This window comes from Camponotus floridanus, unplaced genomic scaffold, assembly GCF_003227725.1.
Source record: "Camponotus floridanus strain SB8 unplaced genomic scaffold, Cflo_v7.5 scaffold105, whole genome shotgun sequence".
NCBI classification, from domain to species: domain Eukaryota; kingdom Metazoa; phylum Arthropoda; class Insecta; order Hymenoptera; family Formicidae; genus Camponotus; species Camponotus floridanus.
This window is the reverse complement of record NW_020229221.1, coordinates 202530-219331: the sequence shown is the minus strand read 5'-3', so window position 1 is coordinate 219331 and position 16802 is coordinate 202530. Positions and strand designations below refer to the sequence as shown.

Here is a 16802-nt window from a genome sequence, read left to right as displayed (position 1 = left end):
GGCAGCGACGGACATCGGGCGCCGGCCGGCCGGCCGGCCGGCCGGCCGGCTTCAACAGCTGTGGCTCGCTCTCTCCCGCGGTCCGCGGACGACAAAGACGACGACGCCCGACGATGCCACGGCGGCAGCTACGTTTACGCTCCCGCAAACAGGTTGAGGCCGATAAGCGGCTCCGGCCACGACTCTCTTTCGAGAGAGCCAATCGTCCCCCCGCTCGCGTTCCGATTGTAACAAGCGCGGGCCATATAACCGCGCCGTATCAACGCGGACGGAGTATATGTATATAGGTATGCGCGTGTATATATGTACGTCGATATGTAGGGGGTATACAAGTATACATCGTTATCGCGCATATATATGTTTCGTAAGGAGAAAATTTGATGGAAAGACTCACCCGCACAGTTCAACCTCCGGCTGTTCAGTCGACTCGACGATTTCCTCGAGCAAAATCCGATCGTCACCACCAAACACTGACATATCTCGGTCCGCAGCACTGAGAGTCCCGCCGAGCGAATTTCACGTTCGCGACAGCCGTCGTAGCGGCTGCGAAGAGACGACGAGTCCCGCTGCTCTCGATATCTTTTCGTTATCGCTCTCACTTTTTCTCGCGCACTTATTCGCTCCTTTCTTCCTCGCCCGGCTATTCGTTCGTTCGTTTGTCGTTCGTTCGCTCGTTCGCTCGCTCGCCCGCCCGACCGACCACGCACTCCACCGGAACGGAGGAAGGGGACAAACAACGCGCGTTTTATCAAATACTCCGTTCGCGATGTAATATATGCGGAAACGCGTTACTCGCCACTTTTTTCGGTACACGCCGTGTATCGCGACAGCCCCTTCTTTTCGTCAGCGGATGCCGGCGACGCGCACAAAGATTCGTCCACGAGACAGCCACACGCTCCGCGCGGCGCGCACACACAACGCCCGAACGCGTTTTGTAATGGCGATCTTTGGCGGGAAACAGCTGAGGGCCCCCACGACGCGCCGTGAATCACTCCGCCGCCCGGCGTCAGGAACGTCGCTGCGCGATCGAGGCCCAGGGTGTTCCCTTCCGCACTTTTTTTTCCTTCACTTTTCCACTCGCCGCCGATTTACCCGCGCTTCCTTCCGGCGAAATGTCAACTGGCGAGAAGGATCGCCGGCAACACTCTGAAGTTACACTCGTATGAAAAATAGCACGCGCGACCACGTCACGCGGTACAGTCTCGTTGGGAAATGTCGAGTCTCTCGTTCACTTGCTCGCAATTCTGCGAGAGAATCTTCCTCGGAATCGTCAACCGACCCGATTAAGACGCGGAGAGGCGGAAACGAGAGCGTTCTGTTGCCGCTTGAATCATCGCGCGCGCGAGTACATTTCTACGCTCGCGTCACACGCATCGACGACGAGCGGGCGCGACAAGTTCGGGACGACACGCAACTCACGTATGTTACCGACGCGTGTGTCAAACGCGCGACGAATATCCGCGCCCGAAGCGTGTGCGACGCGACGACGCGTTCGCGATGAAATTCCCTGCGAGATAAGAACACTTGAAAGTCGTGGTCCTCGCCGGGCGCGCCCGCACTCGCACTCGACTCGAGGGGGGAAAACGCGCACTTCACTCTGCCCTGAGCGGCGACTCACTTCAATCCTCTCTCCCTCCTTCCCGTCCCTACGTCAGCTCATCCTCCCGAATCGTCCTCGCGATTCCGGCTCTCTCGGCGATCGGTATCGTCGCTATCTCGCACCACCGATTCCCGCAAATCCGTCCGTGAAAACGTCCGGGGCCGGGCGGTCGTCTATCGCGGGAAATATCCGGCGCCACAGCGTGGGACTACTTGCGCGTCGCGTAGGTTTACGCTAGAGGAATGACGCGGCCGCGCGGGAAACATCTGCCAGCTGGCTAAAGCCCCGCCCATAGAATACGCGAGACTACTCGCATCCCCGCCACTTTCCCTTCCCTCTCTCGCCCTCCTCGTCGAGCGTAAACGTGTATACGTATGCGTACGTACACGACCGATCATCTGTATGGCGCTACATGGCAGGCTCGCACACAGCCAACGTTCTCGCGTCGTTCGTAGCTCGTTCGGCGAAGTCACGCTGCCGTTTACGAGGCGCCGGACAACACGAAGGTAGACGACGATCGAGACCACCGGTCGTCGCGACGCGTCTTTCCATCATGTGTACACCTACGCTTTATGGCGCGTTCCAGCATGCAAACTGTACTCTCATCTAATAGTATCGCATCACGAACGCTGTTTATCGAATGGAACTTGGTATTTCAAACAAATCAATGAATCAGACTTTTTTTTTAGTGCGCGTCCCTTTACAATACTTGCGAATCAGCGCGACATCCTGTCGGGAGGGATTACAATTAACAATATTACGTCGATAACGAAATTGATCGTCCAAACGATATAAATCTGCATTACCAGCAAACGATATTTGCAGAAATGATACCAATTGGCTTCTTATGCGTAATTTTGTAAAATTCCATGTATAATTTTACTTGGAAATCTTTCATTATTTAATTAATTTAAAAGTATATCTAATTAATTAATTAAGAATATGCATGTGCAATACTCCTCCACACAATCGTGTTTATAGAAAATAATAGTTTTGCCATATATGTTTAATAAAATATAATATGACATTATTCATATTATCGATAATATTCTAATATTGAATTTTATTTTTCTTTATTGAAATAATATATATGAAGAGATGGAAACAATAAACGAAATTAAAAGATTACCTCGATTAATAAAATTTGCAGAATGTTTTCTTTTTCTAATCACGTATGTATGAGCGTGTATCACTAAAAAGAAATGTAAATGTGATTTTTTTAATTGAATGTTGCGATGAATCGAGTTATATATGAATTGCAAACTTTTATGACCTAAAGACTATTTTACTGTGAATAATTTGATAATAATCTAATAAAAAGTTTCACAATAATTGTTACATTTCCTGGCAAATATTCATTTTATTTTTTCTTAACCCTCTATAGCCTACATCATTCTTTATAAACACGTGAAATATGGAATGTTGCACTTTCTCGTTTAATGCCACAATAAGAAAGACAATGAGTACAAATCTAGAAACTGATATGTAAATCACACAATATGATATAGAGGGATAAGATATAACTAAATAAGTATTTATCTCTTCCTAAGCATATCTTTTTGTTTGCTCTAGTATTGACAATAATCATAATGAAAAATTCTGCATTATCGAAAGGTCATATGTGTTTCCGTGATAGTTATTTCATTTTAAAATATGCCATGTTTAAAATTACCAACAAACATTTAAGAAATAAGAGATTTTGTCAATTTTTTTAAGTTAATTATAATTTAAGCATAAAATTATATATGGTATGTGCTTTAAAATATAGTAAGTAATATTGCTTTTTTGTACTTATGATTGTGTGTGATTCTTATTTGATAAAAATATATATATATTTTTTACAATTATGGAAAAAGATTTGGATATTAAATAATCTTTGTGTCAAATCCAATTAAATCCTATGTTTTACTTAGGATAAAAGCAAATTTAATTAATGTAAGTGATAAATTTCTCCAGTTTTATATACATATTAATATTATCGATAAAATCTTCAATGAATCAAATAAATTAAAATTAAAGTTTAAATATAACTTTTAATTCCTTTAAAAATATGTTGTATATATATATGTTTAGCAAATCAAATAATGAGCAAATCGCTGCATGATTCGAGTTATGTTGTATACTACACATTACTATTTGATTTTACAGCTCTTAGTAAAAAATTCAATTGTGATCAAGGATCAATATTTTTTCAGACGAAATTTAACACACGAATATAGTTGAGAATATACAGGTTTCACTCTTTCATTTTGCATGAATAACATGTTATTAGAATTCTGTAATAATTTGTGCACGAGAACGATACAGTGTTGATTGGCCATTCATACACGAAATGCTTTTTTACCATAAATATATATAATCTTTTGAAAAAACATAGATAAAAGATACGTAAGTTTCCAGAGATTTCAAATTATTGAATAAATAATTGGCGATAATCACGTTCTATACTTTATAGTACTAAAATAGTATTTAAGAATCAAAGCAGTATTATTTAACATTACCTGATTGCTTCGATTCATTATAGAGATGATTAAGCAATATATGAATATAATGTACATCCTACTCATGCATCAGCCACCACTTATAGTGCGGCATTGCGCCATGTGTCATGGTTTGCAGAGAGATAGAGCTAAATCTAACATTATGCTATATATAATATATACAAGATCTACAAATACGCTTAATTTTTCAATTTTCGTTTTACTTAAATTTACGTATTATACGTCATACGTACATACAGAGTGAATTTATAGAGATTAATTAAAATAGAAAAAATTATATTCTTTTATGAAAATTGTATATTATTGTTCAAAAAATTTAATATTAATAAGGAAACAAAATGTTCTTTGTACTTTGTGTAGCTGTTTAATATATCTGTATTAATTTACTCTGTAGCGTATACGCAACATACGAGATGTCTGAATTTTTATCTTTATTTATCCAAGAAAAATTACTATTTATTATTTATCCAAGGAAAGTTATTTATCTTCACATACCAGTTTGTGTTTGTGGCTGATGCATCCATGTCATTAACGCAGTGCAATGTGGCAGCATGGATTTACAAATAACGCTGTGGTTGGAAGAAAAATTTCAGTAAAAAACATATTACAGAAAATATGTCACATATTTATGAATATGTATAGGTGCAATATACATACATCAAAATTTTCTTACATATGTATCAGGTATAAATATATATATTTAGATTCATTTATATATATATATATATATATATATATATATATATATAAAATGTATGATATCATTATAAAAAAAATGTTAATTTTAAATCTTTTTTACAATGTGTGTATTATAAAAAAAATTAGATGCTGTCTTTTAGAGAGAGTAATCCATTCTAGAATGCAGTTTTTATGTAAAATTTATAGTTTATTTACGTTCATATGTATATATGTATATTAAGAAATGTATTATATATTATTAGAATTATTCATTAATAAAATTATTGAGTTAATAAGATTTTCAATCACAGATTCTTATAATGTAATTGTTTTATTGCAAATTTGATGTCTTATAAATTTACAGATGTTGCCTATATTTTAATATTATTTCTTTTCATAGATAATAAAATATAAAAATAAATTAAATAAAAAATAATTATATGTAATTATTAATATATATATAAAATGAATATTTAAAGCATCTTAACTTCAATATCCTTTTGATAATATAACAAATTTTTTAATATTCTACTTGCAACATTGTGTACAATATTTTCATATTTAATGCTTAAATAAGTTCAATACAGATTTATATATTTTTTATCTTAATCTTCATTTTAAAAATTAATAAATTAATTAATTAAATATTATTTTTTTATGAATTTATATGTACACAAGGATAAAAGAAAATCACAGCTGCTTTTCAGAATGGAATATTCTCCCCTCTCCCCCTTTAACTCATAATAGATTATATGGCATCTAAATTTTACGCTTTTGTTTTAGACACTATAAAGAATCTACATATAAACATTCTTTTTTAGTACATTAATAAAGTAACAAATAACATGTATGTAACTATACTGAGATAGAAATGATTTTAATTACCAGTATTTCACATGCCTTACCTGTAAATCCATGTCTAATTTGCATAATGATGGAACTTAATTATAGCGCTAACTATATACTAGTTTTGTTATAATAATTTCTTCAATCCTAATTTCAATCTTTCCTGAGCTGGATTCACTTTGATTTTTAATTGCTGAATTAAATCATATATTTTTAAAGAAGGTCCAACTTTAAAACCTGTTAGGTCTATTATTTGGTCCTTAGTGAGAGTCAGCAATGTCTTTCCATCTATTTTACGTTTACTGAAATTATCGCAATATGTTGCACAATCGTTAACACGGAGAAATTGTGCAACATCAAAAACATTCCATTCAGATGGCACTAGATCACCAGATTCCGAACTTTTTTGTATACCATCTGCTAGTCTTGGTATATATTTACTACTTGCTGAAGTAACCTATAAGAATCAAATAAATTAGAATTTAGTTTCATTTATGGTAATTTTACTTGGTGTATTTGAGGATTACATTTATATACAAAGATTATTTACATTGATGTATGACGTAGCAGTTCTTTCTTTAGGTGGTGGAGGACTCTGTACTTCGCTTTGTGTGTCACTCAATGCTTGGCCTTGACCAGTAGTAGGACTGGGTAATGTTTGATCGGGACCAACCGGTTCTTCCGCTGTTTCCGGCTCTCTGCTTCTCTGTTCCGGTAAACTCTCTAAGTCACGCTCTCTCTCAATTTTGGTTCCTTGAGCAGGCTCCAATTCTCGCCCGCGTTCGCGAGCCATACTAATACGTTCGCTCTGACGAGGTAGTATATTTTTGGAGCAAAACATCTTACTACTTTTCTTCAATTTTCTCTTAGCTTTACGTTTAAGGCCTCTTGGTGATTTCACTATAAAAATGTATTTTTATGGTATACATGTTTAATTTATCCTAAACAGTGTCTAAACAAGATATATGCATAAACATATATGATAATATGTACCAGTAGGACTAGTGTTTTTAATGAGTATACTTCGTGGTGCTTCTAATTTGTGGTCGACAAGATCGCACCATCCAACGGGATAAATGTCTGGACTTTGACAATCTAACCATTGATCATATTCATCTTCCCAACCATCAAAATGTACTCTTAATAATCTGCCAATCACTCTAGTAATAGTAGCAACACAAACTAATCTAGGATCCATTAAATCAGCAGCTTCAAGTCTCATTCCTTCAATAAATCCATGTTGGGGAATATCCTAAAATATAGGAAAAATGTTCGCAATTGCAAGGTATTGCAACAAAAATTACAAGCTATATTAAGAATTACAAACTACATTAAAAAATATATAGAAAAATTACCCAATTAAACAACTGTATAGGAGCGGGTACAGTATTGGTTTCCATTAGATATGCATCCCATGTAAATGTAGTAGGATCATAACCTTTTGGTGGCGTTAATGGTAAACCGTGTTGGGAACAAAAGCCGATTGGAAAAATACAAGGCGAACATGAATGATAACAAAACCAATCGGCACCACTTGCGTCTTCGTCATAAGTGTCGATGCGAATCATAATGTAATCCTCCTTTAAAACTCGCATAACTGTTGCCGCGCAGATAGCCGAAAGATTAAGCGGATCGATGGCTTCTATTTTCATTCCTTCCCTAAACGTATATCCAAGATGCATGTGATTCTTTGGCACATGAAAAAGGTTCTCCGTTGCGTCGTCTTCGGATAATTTTGATTTAGAAATTCTATCCAAATATTCAGGATATGCATCTAGCGTCTGTCCTATTCTCTTTGCCCAACCGACGGGATGTATAAGGGGTGAATCTTCGTGACACCAGAAACCATTATCTTCCGGAGAAGAATCGTAATATCTCACATGCAAACGTTTGCCAACAATTTTTTGTATTGTCGCAACTTTCACTTGTGAGATTCTGTTTTTATCTACCACTTCCAAATGAAGCCCACATCGAAAACGAGATTTCATACTATCGTTCACCTTATTGTAAAAATTTGTTGGCAATGTTCTTGCACCAGTTAATCGTCTCATTAAAAAGTCCTTCCAATCTTTGTACTTGTTTGCAATTGCTGCAAAAATGATTTGATGCATCAGATCTTTTTCTCACACAAACTTTTTTTAAAATTAATAATTATTTTTTTCAATGCATTTCTTTTAGCTCGCGCATTGTCATTTTGTTAGAAATAATTTCGATTACGTACTGTTAGGTGGAATAAGAGGTTTTCCAATTGTGGCACACCAACCAACAGGATGTATGTCATTAGAACAAAGCGACACCCAAAAATCTTTATCTGCATTGTGTCCAAAACCCTCATACCTTAACAAAGCTCTATATCCACATATACGTAATACAGTTGCAACCCAAAACGAATCTGGGAAAGCCTCGCATACTTCATCACAATCGGTATTTTCTACCTCTACTTTCATACCCACTGTGATATTATCCCATATTTCAGATATAGGAGCCTAAGAATAAGAATTAAAGATGTAAATATAGGATAAATATTTCGATTACAACAAATATATATAGAAAAGAAACTAGTATTTTGTCACATGCATTTAAAAAAATTGTTGCAAATATATATATATATATATATATATATATATATATATATATATATATATATGTATATATATATATCCTTGAAATATATTTTTCTACTCTAAAATTATATATGTAAAATATAAAATAAAACTTTTCAAAAAAACTAACATGTTTAAAACAAGAGACTGGTGCAGCACAAAATCCAGGTTCAACAAGCTGTGGTGTCCAATCGTAAGAACCTGCCATTTCTGCTGTTCTCTTTTTTCTAATTGGTAAATCCTCGGGCATTACTGGCTCTAACTTAACTTTTTCTTTCTCTGATTCGATAGGTTCCTTGATATCTATTTCTTCTTTTATAATTACCTGAAAAATTGAAATATTACAGTTTTCTTTATCTTCAAATGAATTCAATATTAACTTACATCTGTCGATGCTTTTGTTTCATTAAGAGATATTTGAGATTGCTTTCCAGATACTGGTTGATCCACTGAATGAGATGGACTATACGTCGAATCGGCAGTAGGTGCTGTATGTTCTGAAGAACGTGCACATGCTCTACTGCAAAATCTACGCTCCTTTGTATAAAAGGCATGTTTTACTCCAATAGCACCACATTTTTCACAAACAGCTGTAAAATATATATAAATCTGAATACAGATAAACTGATAAGTATGATCAAATAAACAATGATATAAGAATTCCAATTATTTTATTTAAAATTATAAGAAAAAATATGCTTGGTCAATTATTTTACATAAAATTCAAATCTTTGTTTTTATTTTTAGTATTTTATCTTTAATTGAACCGTTTCTTTTTATTTTTCAAAAAATACACCTTATAACATTCCATTATTTATCTTAAATTCCATTTCTTTTCAAATTAAACACACACGCATTCCATATATTATTAATTTAATTTATTGAAACATTAAAATTTATATATCTTTATTTGTTATATGAAATACTATTTAATATATTTGAACAAACTTGTATTTAATATATTTTGAATAACTTGTATTTCAGTAAATTTTACAACCTATCACTTTAATCAGCGGTATACATTCCATATACAAATTTAAAGATATGCTTTATTTTTGATGATTGTACTTACCTATACCATCTTTGCGAATAGGAATAAAATTTAGATCTGTATGAGGTTGATAAGCAATTGGTGTTTTTAAAACAAGTCCAGGATGTTTTATAGGCTTTATTTTTCGATTTCGATTGTCTTGAGTTGTTTGAGTAGCTGCATTGCTCACGATTTGTTCTCGTTCTTCATCACCAATATAATCTTCTAATGTTAAGTATTCATTCATTTCTGGCCTTTCAGGCTGAGAATCATATTCCTTTAACAGCAAAAAAATTGTAATATTGAAAAGAAAAAATATATATAAGATATATATATATATATATATATAAATTTATATATAAATTATAGATTATTATGGATTCTTCTTTGTTGAGCAAGGACACAAGACTCACTCGCTGTATCTCATGAGCATCTACAGCTTCCATTGCTTCATCAGGTTCTGAACATTCATTTGGGAATTGTTGTGGTATATAGCGTACCATGGGAGCAATGTGATGATTTCTAAGATCTTCATATGGATGCGAACCATGGGAGAAGAAGGGGCTTTCAGCTTGACGAGGATCCAGCATGAGTTCATGAGTGGGCTCTCCCACCATCATATCTCCCATCCATACCATCCCTAGTTGTTCAGGCAATCCAGGGATGGAGGTATACACTGTAGTCATATACATATCCATATTTACATGATTCACCAATTGTTACTACTACCTGAATTATTAAAGATATAAAAATATTCTGTGTGAATTCTGTTCATAGAGAGAAATACAATATTACATTTAAAAGTGGAAAATTCCATCTGAATAAAAAACCTTGTATAAAATTATTGACATGAATGATATTATCAATTAAAGATTACTCAATCTATATTTGGATGTTGATGTGATTTTAATGAACCTTAAAATTGCATATTATAATTTCCTCTTTGCATATTTATCGTGAAATGCATAATCGTAAAATCATTATCGAGATTGTCGCGGTATTACCGCGCTTTTTTATGTAAATTTTCTATTAGCGTTTAGATTAACGAAAAGCGACGCTAGAAACCTTGGAGAGAGCAATTCTTTTATTTAACCTTCCTATCCTCTCGCGCGTCTAAGAACCTCGTGATTGCTCAGCAAACAGATAAATGCCAAGATTGATCCGCGGACTGTCGTATTGTCGAAGAGAAACGATCGGCCGGTCGCGTTCGAATTATGCCGCATACGAAAACAAGTGCGTACCATTAGAAGCTTGCATGTCCATGACAAAGAGTCGTCTGTGGAGTTTCTCGACGTTTTTAACCGGTATTACCGCAGTCTGCGCTCGTCGCAAAGCACTTGTCCCATCTCGATAAGCATAAAACACATTTCCACCGCTCGGATCCCGCTTTACCTAGCTCGAATTCAACAGAAATCCATCATTTTTCGCGACATCCCTGAACAATAGGGCAAAACATTCGGCGGTAGGCCGTTCGCTTCGCCCCCACTATTTTCGTCTTCTCCAGCAGGGCTGGCAATTCCTGAAATAAAATCAAAGACTGGAGGATTTACATTACGCGGACTGTTCGATTTATGTATGTATTCCGATATCCAATAGGAGAATAGATATTCTAGAGATTATAGTTACAATGAGAATTTTGTCCCTATAAATCTTTTCAGTGGATAGTGAATGTTGGCCATAGTGTGAATCCTCTATAAACCAAGTCTTTCGTGGATTTACTGTGGATGCGGTATGTGTACGACGTTGATCAAGTGATACTAATTTCAAATTAGGATTCAAATTTCAATATCGGGTACTCATCATTTTATTAGCAAAATTTATTTCGTAGAAATCGTATTTCCAGAAAAATATTAAACGTAAGAATAAGTAGTATTTTATATATTTCAGTTAATTAGGAATATATAGATTTTCTAGAGAGTCTCGACAGTTGATAGACACAATAGATACAATGTACAGACACCTGTGTTTTATCTTATCTCAATTTTTACAAAAATTACGGTGCGAGGAACGTCTTCTCTCTCACCTTCGTCACATTCCTAAACAGATTAACGCTACCGTGTATTGTAAACAAAGCGGCCGGGCTCGCTTCCCCCTCCACGCATAGACTCTCGCTCTGTTCAAAATATGCGGTTTTTTGCTTAATACGCAGCTTAATGCTCAGTACGCGATACTATTTTGCGAGGGTTAGTCCGAGTTTTTAACCATTTTCTCTCTCTCTCTCATTTGCATCATATATTACGCAATTTATAATATTAAAGTATAATAATATTAATAGCCCGAAAATATTATTTATCATAACTAATCAACTTATCGTTTTTTATGAAAAATTGATTTGTTATTGTGTTGATTCGTGTTGTTTTTCACAATATTTTCGCGTTTTTTCTACATGAACTAATAGATATTAATGCATTTCATTTAAGATTATTTCGTTTCGAATGTTGAATAAATTAATTAGAACCAAAAATTTTGTCGCTTTAAAGCGCATTAAATGGAGCAAATTTAATGTTATGTATTTGTTCGCATATATATCACGAGTTTAATATGCGTTAATATTGTGTTTAATAGAAACCAACTTCAAATAACTACGTCATGACAGCCATATTTAATTCGCGATAAAACTCGGAATGTCGGAATCGGACCAATCCTCGCATAACTTGAAATGTTTAGTCATTTCCGCGTTCGTTTACATCAGTATTTTGTGCGTAATTATTTGTGGCGCCAATACTTGTGATGGAAATAATCGTGATTGTGCATTGAAGGAATCGATTAAGCATTGTTGAGAAATGTCGCGAATGCTAAAGTGATCATAACCATTACACTATTACTAGTATGATATTATGATCATAAGATCCTCATTTGTCCCATCTGAATTATGAATTTAAGTTATATTGACAATGAAAATAAATATCGCGTAAAGTGTAGTAACGACAGTATCGGAAAAAAATGTCGGGCGAGTCAAAAAAAAATATCGGAAGTGTCGGAAAAAATATCGGGAGTGTCGAGAAAAATATCGGGCGATATATATTTTGTATATATTTGTGTATAGACTAAACAGTGACAACTTCATCAAGTGAACTCTGCTAATGGCTGCACACCCACAGGTATTGTTACATATTAATAAAATTTTATTGAAAAATTATGTCATGGAAAATAAATATTGTAAATAAGCGTATCAGAAATGCTGAGAAAAAGATAAATATTCTTAGAGTTGCTTCTCCGACTTTGTTAAATTAATATATTTTACATATTTCGATGTGTAAATGTCGAATCTGCTCGAAAAAATTATTTTTTTTGTCTCGTTTTTTCTTGATATCATATTTAACGAATTATTTTATATAAATATTACTACGATGATGAATATATTATTTTATATATTATAACACTACTATTTATATAACAACACTATCACTGCAATAAAATACAATTTAAAAGAAAAGACTAAGACAATTTATTTGATATTCGATCTCTATGATACATCTTAAAATATACAATATTTATTTCAAAAAATGAGAAAAAGAGTATTATTCCTTGTACACTATGTGGACATTTCTCGATATGTCTAATCTTGAAATGTTCAATAGAACGAATTGTTGATTGCCATTTTTATGTCTATTAATTTGAAAGATGTGAAAGTAAGAATCAAGAGATCATTCGATTATCGTATTGCAATTATTGTCTCTGCGACGTTTGTATTTTCTACGTAAGGTGACGTCATGGCACTGCCATGAGTGCCATGCGCGGTATGTTATGCGCAAAAGTGACTTAGAAATCGTAGATTTGTTTACATGAGAGAATTTGGAGCAATTTGTCTGCTGTTTTTCAAATTTACTATATCTGTGATTTTTCGAATTGGATAATTTGCGTGATCCTACGTTATGGTAATTATAAAAATTTCCGAATTATGACATTTTAAGTTAATGGATCGTATATAACCTATATGTGAAAAGCTGACTGTCACTAAACTTGGAGTTCAATTCCTAAATATTAAATTCCTAAATGTATTGTATATATTAAGTGTTATTATTATTAGAAAAGGATAAATATTTGTTTGAAAAATAATGATTAATATTTTATCGGTGTTAATATAAATAATAATATTATTGCATCACTTAATGTATGCGAAGAATTTATAAATAAGAGATGAACATTTTCGAAACATACTAATATAATCTTGTTTGGCAGTCTGCCATATTTAATTTTCAGAGCCTGGTGGCTGTAATACTATTACTGATATGTTCCTGTACCTACATCAGATCAATGGTCCCTAGTTTATTCGACAAGCGTCTGGGAAAGGTTGGGTATGTAAAATTCATATTAAGCGGATGTAAATATATATATATATGTATATATATATATATCCATACATAATATATATATATATATATATATATATATATATAATCTATATATATATTTACTGAATTTTTGTTCTTAGTTTTCAGGGTATTTTTTGGAAATGTGCTAGGATTGGTGAAAGAAAAAGTCCATATGTAGCTTTTTGTTGCGTCTTTATGGCCATTAGTATTTTGTTTTGGTCATAATATTCCTATGGGAGTCATTTTGGTCCATGCATTTATATATTCCCACAATTTAATGTATTTATGTATAAAGGCCAGAGGTGAGAATAAAAAACAATTTTGATATTCATTTGGTGACAAACAGCTATATTTGTCGTTTCAATAATACATAAAAATACATTCGTTTAAGCTAGACTTGTAGTCAAAACGAACGTCATTGCTAAATGTATGATAATTTTTTTTTCTTATTTGTCAACACGTTTTTTCCCCAAAGCTATATTATCCAATTTGAGCACATTTTCTCATTGTATCCTCATAATATATTTTCCATCCTATAAACAACAATATTTTTTTAATATAGTTATTGTAAAGTTATTATATTGAGCATTCTGTGATATACAGGTTTCATTGAATAGGTACATTTAACATATTTTTGCTCTGTGTGGGATATGCTACATTTTTCATGACAATATAAATCACGCGATGTAATTAAGACTTGCATTCCATATTTTGTGATAAATATTGCAATACTATTAGATTATCAAATTATTTTTCTCTTAAATCTTACAACTTTAACTCTCTATGACATTTTGTTGATATCGCTTTGCACAGTTGTCTTAATTACAGAACAAGATATAGTTTGCAGTTTTGCGAGGAACATTAAAAATAACTATTAAAGGATATTAAATAATCCGTGTAACATTGCTAAAAATTATAATACATTAAAATACATACAAAAGTATTTGTTGTCAATTCCTGATAAGTTTATATATAATGACGTACACAGATATGTATATATATATATATATATTCCATCATTTATATATATCATCACTGAAATGTACATATGCAGTTCTTAAGATGAGCATATCCTATACAGAAATTGGCATGACAAAGCCAATTTATAACGCGTTTTATCTAAAAAGCAATATATCGGTCATTCTTCGCAATCAATCACTTATACTATATCTATAATGTGATCTTGCTTCATTACCGACTTATAAGGTACAGTATTTGTCTACAAGTAATTTAAAAAATACATAAAATAACTGAAGTATGATACTTATAATATCCTTCTAAAAAGTGTTTGTTATTATATGCGCTATGGATATGAATCTTATTTCGGATATGACGTGAGATAACTATCGCTAAGATGCCAAGTATAATATCGCAATTTGCTTTCTTACATCACAATAAATAAAGGTATTTTATCGTCTTATTTCTTACATACAAATTAGTATGCTAATTATTTGTCTGCATTTGGGTACGATCGCACAATTGCTCATAAAAGTGTGATTTATCGATGAAGACATATTACAATGGCAACATAACGGATGTTCACTTTAACTGAATCATCGCTATCGTTGAGATATCCACATTGCGATTACGATTCGTATATAAGCAATTAAATTTTGTGAATTATCCTTCATTAACGATAGTGATAGTTCATTTGAGAAAGACACCCTGCATATATAAGGCTTTTGACGCTAATATTATAAAATTACTTCAAGTTATTTATTAATTCCATAAAAAGAAAGAGAAATTATCATTCTTGTCCTTTGAATAATAAAAATTTCTCTTTTTTGTTTCTTAACTCTCGGACAGTATTGATTGGAATTGAAATCTCTAAGACGTTAATGTTTTTTATAAATTATAAAAAAATTATAGTTATATTATTAATTATAGTTTATTTTTATTTTTTATTTATTTTTATATTTATTTTTATATTTATTTTTATGTTGATATTAACATGCAAAATATTATTAATACAATAAAAATAAATAAATAAAATTTATTTTGAAACCAAATTAAAAAAATATTTTAATAAATCTGAATAAATTATGTCAAGCGTCTCGCTATCCGAGAATTAAAAATATTCAGGTTATATTTAATTTAATTAAAAAGCACATTTTGTCCCCGAACTTTTTGCACGTTAGCAACGGATAAAAGGGTCATAAAAAATACATTCGTAAGCGTCTTTCTGAAAAAATCCGCAGTGGTTATCTTGGGCAACATTCATTCGCATTAGCGGATCAGAACTTTCCCCTATTCCCCTATTCTGTCTCGCGTAAAAGCGTCCAAATGTTCGCATCTTTCTCTAAGATCTTTCTCATGCTATTAAAAACATTGATTTATAATTAAAACGAGCAGTTCTTTGTCACCCCAGACTCCTATGTCTCTTATGTAGTCGTCGTTGTCTAACAATAAGTATCATTCCTTTCACATTGCGAGATTCCCTTTCTTTCGCTTATCCTCGTCATCCTATCGGATCGATTCTATCACGCGATTCCATACTGTTTCACAAAGTAATTCTTGCTACGGCGGATTAGCTCCCCTCGTCGCCATCATCGTCGTCATCTTGTGTCTTATCGCACTGTTGAGAACAATATGAGACAAAGTGGCAAAACAATCCGCTTGCTGGCAAAGACTGTAGACGCGTCGCTGCGATCCTTGAGATTCTGCTGGTTATCCTTGCGATTGTTGTGCTTGAAAGCGTTATCATTGTCCTTGATTAAGGAAGCGCGCGGGTCCACGGTAGTCGACGTGGTCGCGTATCTGTTGTTGTAGATCAATCGCGCGGTGCTCTTCTGCATCGCCGGTGTGCTCACCTGCTGATGGAAAAGCCGATTGCCCATCGTCCCTTGTCCGGACTTTGACTTGCCTTGATTCACTCGCTTATTGGTCGTGACGCGACTGGGTACGGTTGCGCGTTCGATCTCTGAAAATATATACAGGAATTATGGGCAGGGATGAAACCAAACTCTCTGCTTTTCGTGCCTCTCTTTTTTAGATGCTTTCATGTATGTTTTTTACAACACCTCTATTGATTTTTTACGTATAAAAACTGCGATGGAAAATTTAAATGTATTTTATCATTATTTGAATCACATATTAAGGTTTTAAATTTTCTATCAACAATAATTATAATATTCACACGTTATTCAAATTTTTGTTTGATTGAAAAAAATTAATGAAATACTTATGATGTTATCTAATTGTGTTATCAAAATTCCGTTAATCTTTATT

The 16802-nt window shown here is 33.8% G+C and overlaps 4 protein-coding genes across 5 annotated transcripts in view; 1 reads left to right on the top strand and 3 right to left on the bottom strand.

The window, feature by feature from the left end:
* Window positions 1-1819, bottom strand: part of LOC105259388 (helix-loop-helix protein 11) — a 128341-nt gene extending 126522 nt beyond the window's left edge. The window contains exon 1 of the mRNA XM_011271288.3: window positions 395-1819. Coding sequence (XP_011269590.1) covers window positions 395-477 — 83 coding nt within the window. The 5' untranslated portion in view covers window positions 478-1819. The remainder of the gene's footprint in view (window positions 1-394) is intronic.
* Window positions 1820-5456: 3637 nt separating this feature from the next.
* On the bottom strand, window positions 5457-10746 carry LOC105259387 (polycomb protein Sfmbt-like). 2 transcript variants are annotated; one of them, XM_011271286.2, is made up of 10 exons: window positions 10500-10746; window positions 9672-9934; window positions 9301-9535; window positions 8613-8818; window positions 8359-8553; window positions 7847-8111; window positions 6981-7714; window positions 6619-6877; window positions 6176-6525; window positions 5457-6082 (listed from the first exon to the last, which is right to left on the bottom strand). In XM_011271286.2, exons 1-10 carry the CDS (start codon window positions 10519-10521, stop codon window positions 5753-5755), a joined length of 2859 nt encoding a protein of 952 aa, XP_011269588.1. In that variant the 5' UTR covers window positions 10522-10746; the 3' UTR covers window positions 5457-5752. The 2 variants fall into 2 exon arrangements, with proteins under 2 accessions (XP_011269588.1, XP_011269589.1); XM_011271287.2 differs by having other exon boundaries at window positions 9759-9934.
* Window positions 10747-12980: 2234 nt separating this feature from the next.
* Window positions 12981-14116, top strand: LOC105259386 (protein kish-A). The gene is made up of 3 exons (XM_011271285.3): window positions 12981-13136; window positions 13441-13556; window positions 13694-14116. Exons 1-3 carry the CDS (start codon window positions 13134-13136, stop codon window positions 13797-13799), a joined length of 225 nt encoding a protein of 74 aa, XP_011269587.1. The 5' UTR covers window positions 12981-13133; the 3' UTR covers window positions 13800-14116.
* A 1517-nt stretch (window positions 14117-15633) lies between these two features.
* LOC105259385 (lachesin-like) overlaps window positions 15634-16802 on the bottom strand; it is a 44028-nt gene continuing 42859 nt past the window's right edge. The window contains exon 9 of the mRNA XM_011271284.3: window positions 15634-16494. Within this exon, the coding sequence (XP_011269586.1) occupies window positions 16142-16494 (353 nt within the window). The 3' untranslated portion in view covers window positions 15634-16141. The remainder of the gene's footprint in view (window positions 16495-16802) is intronic.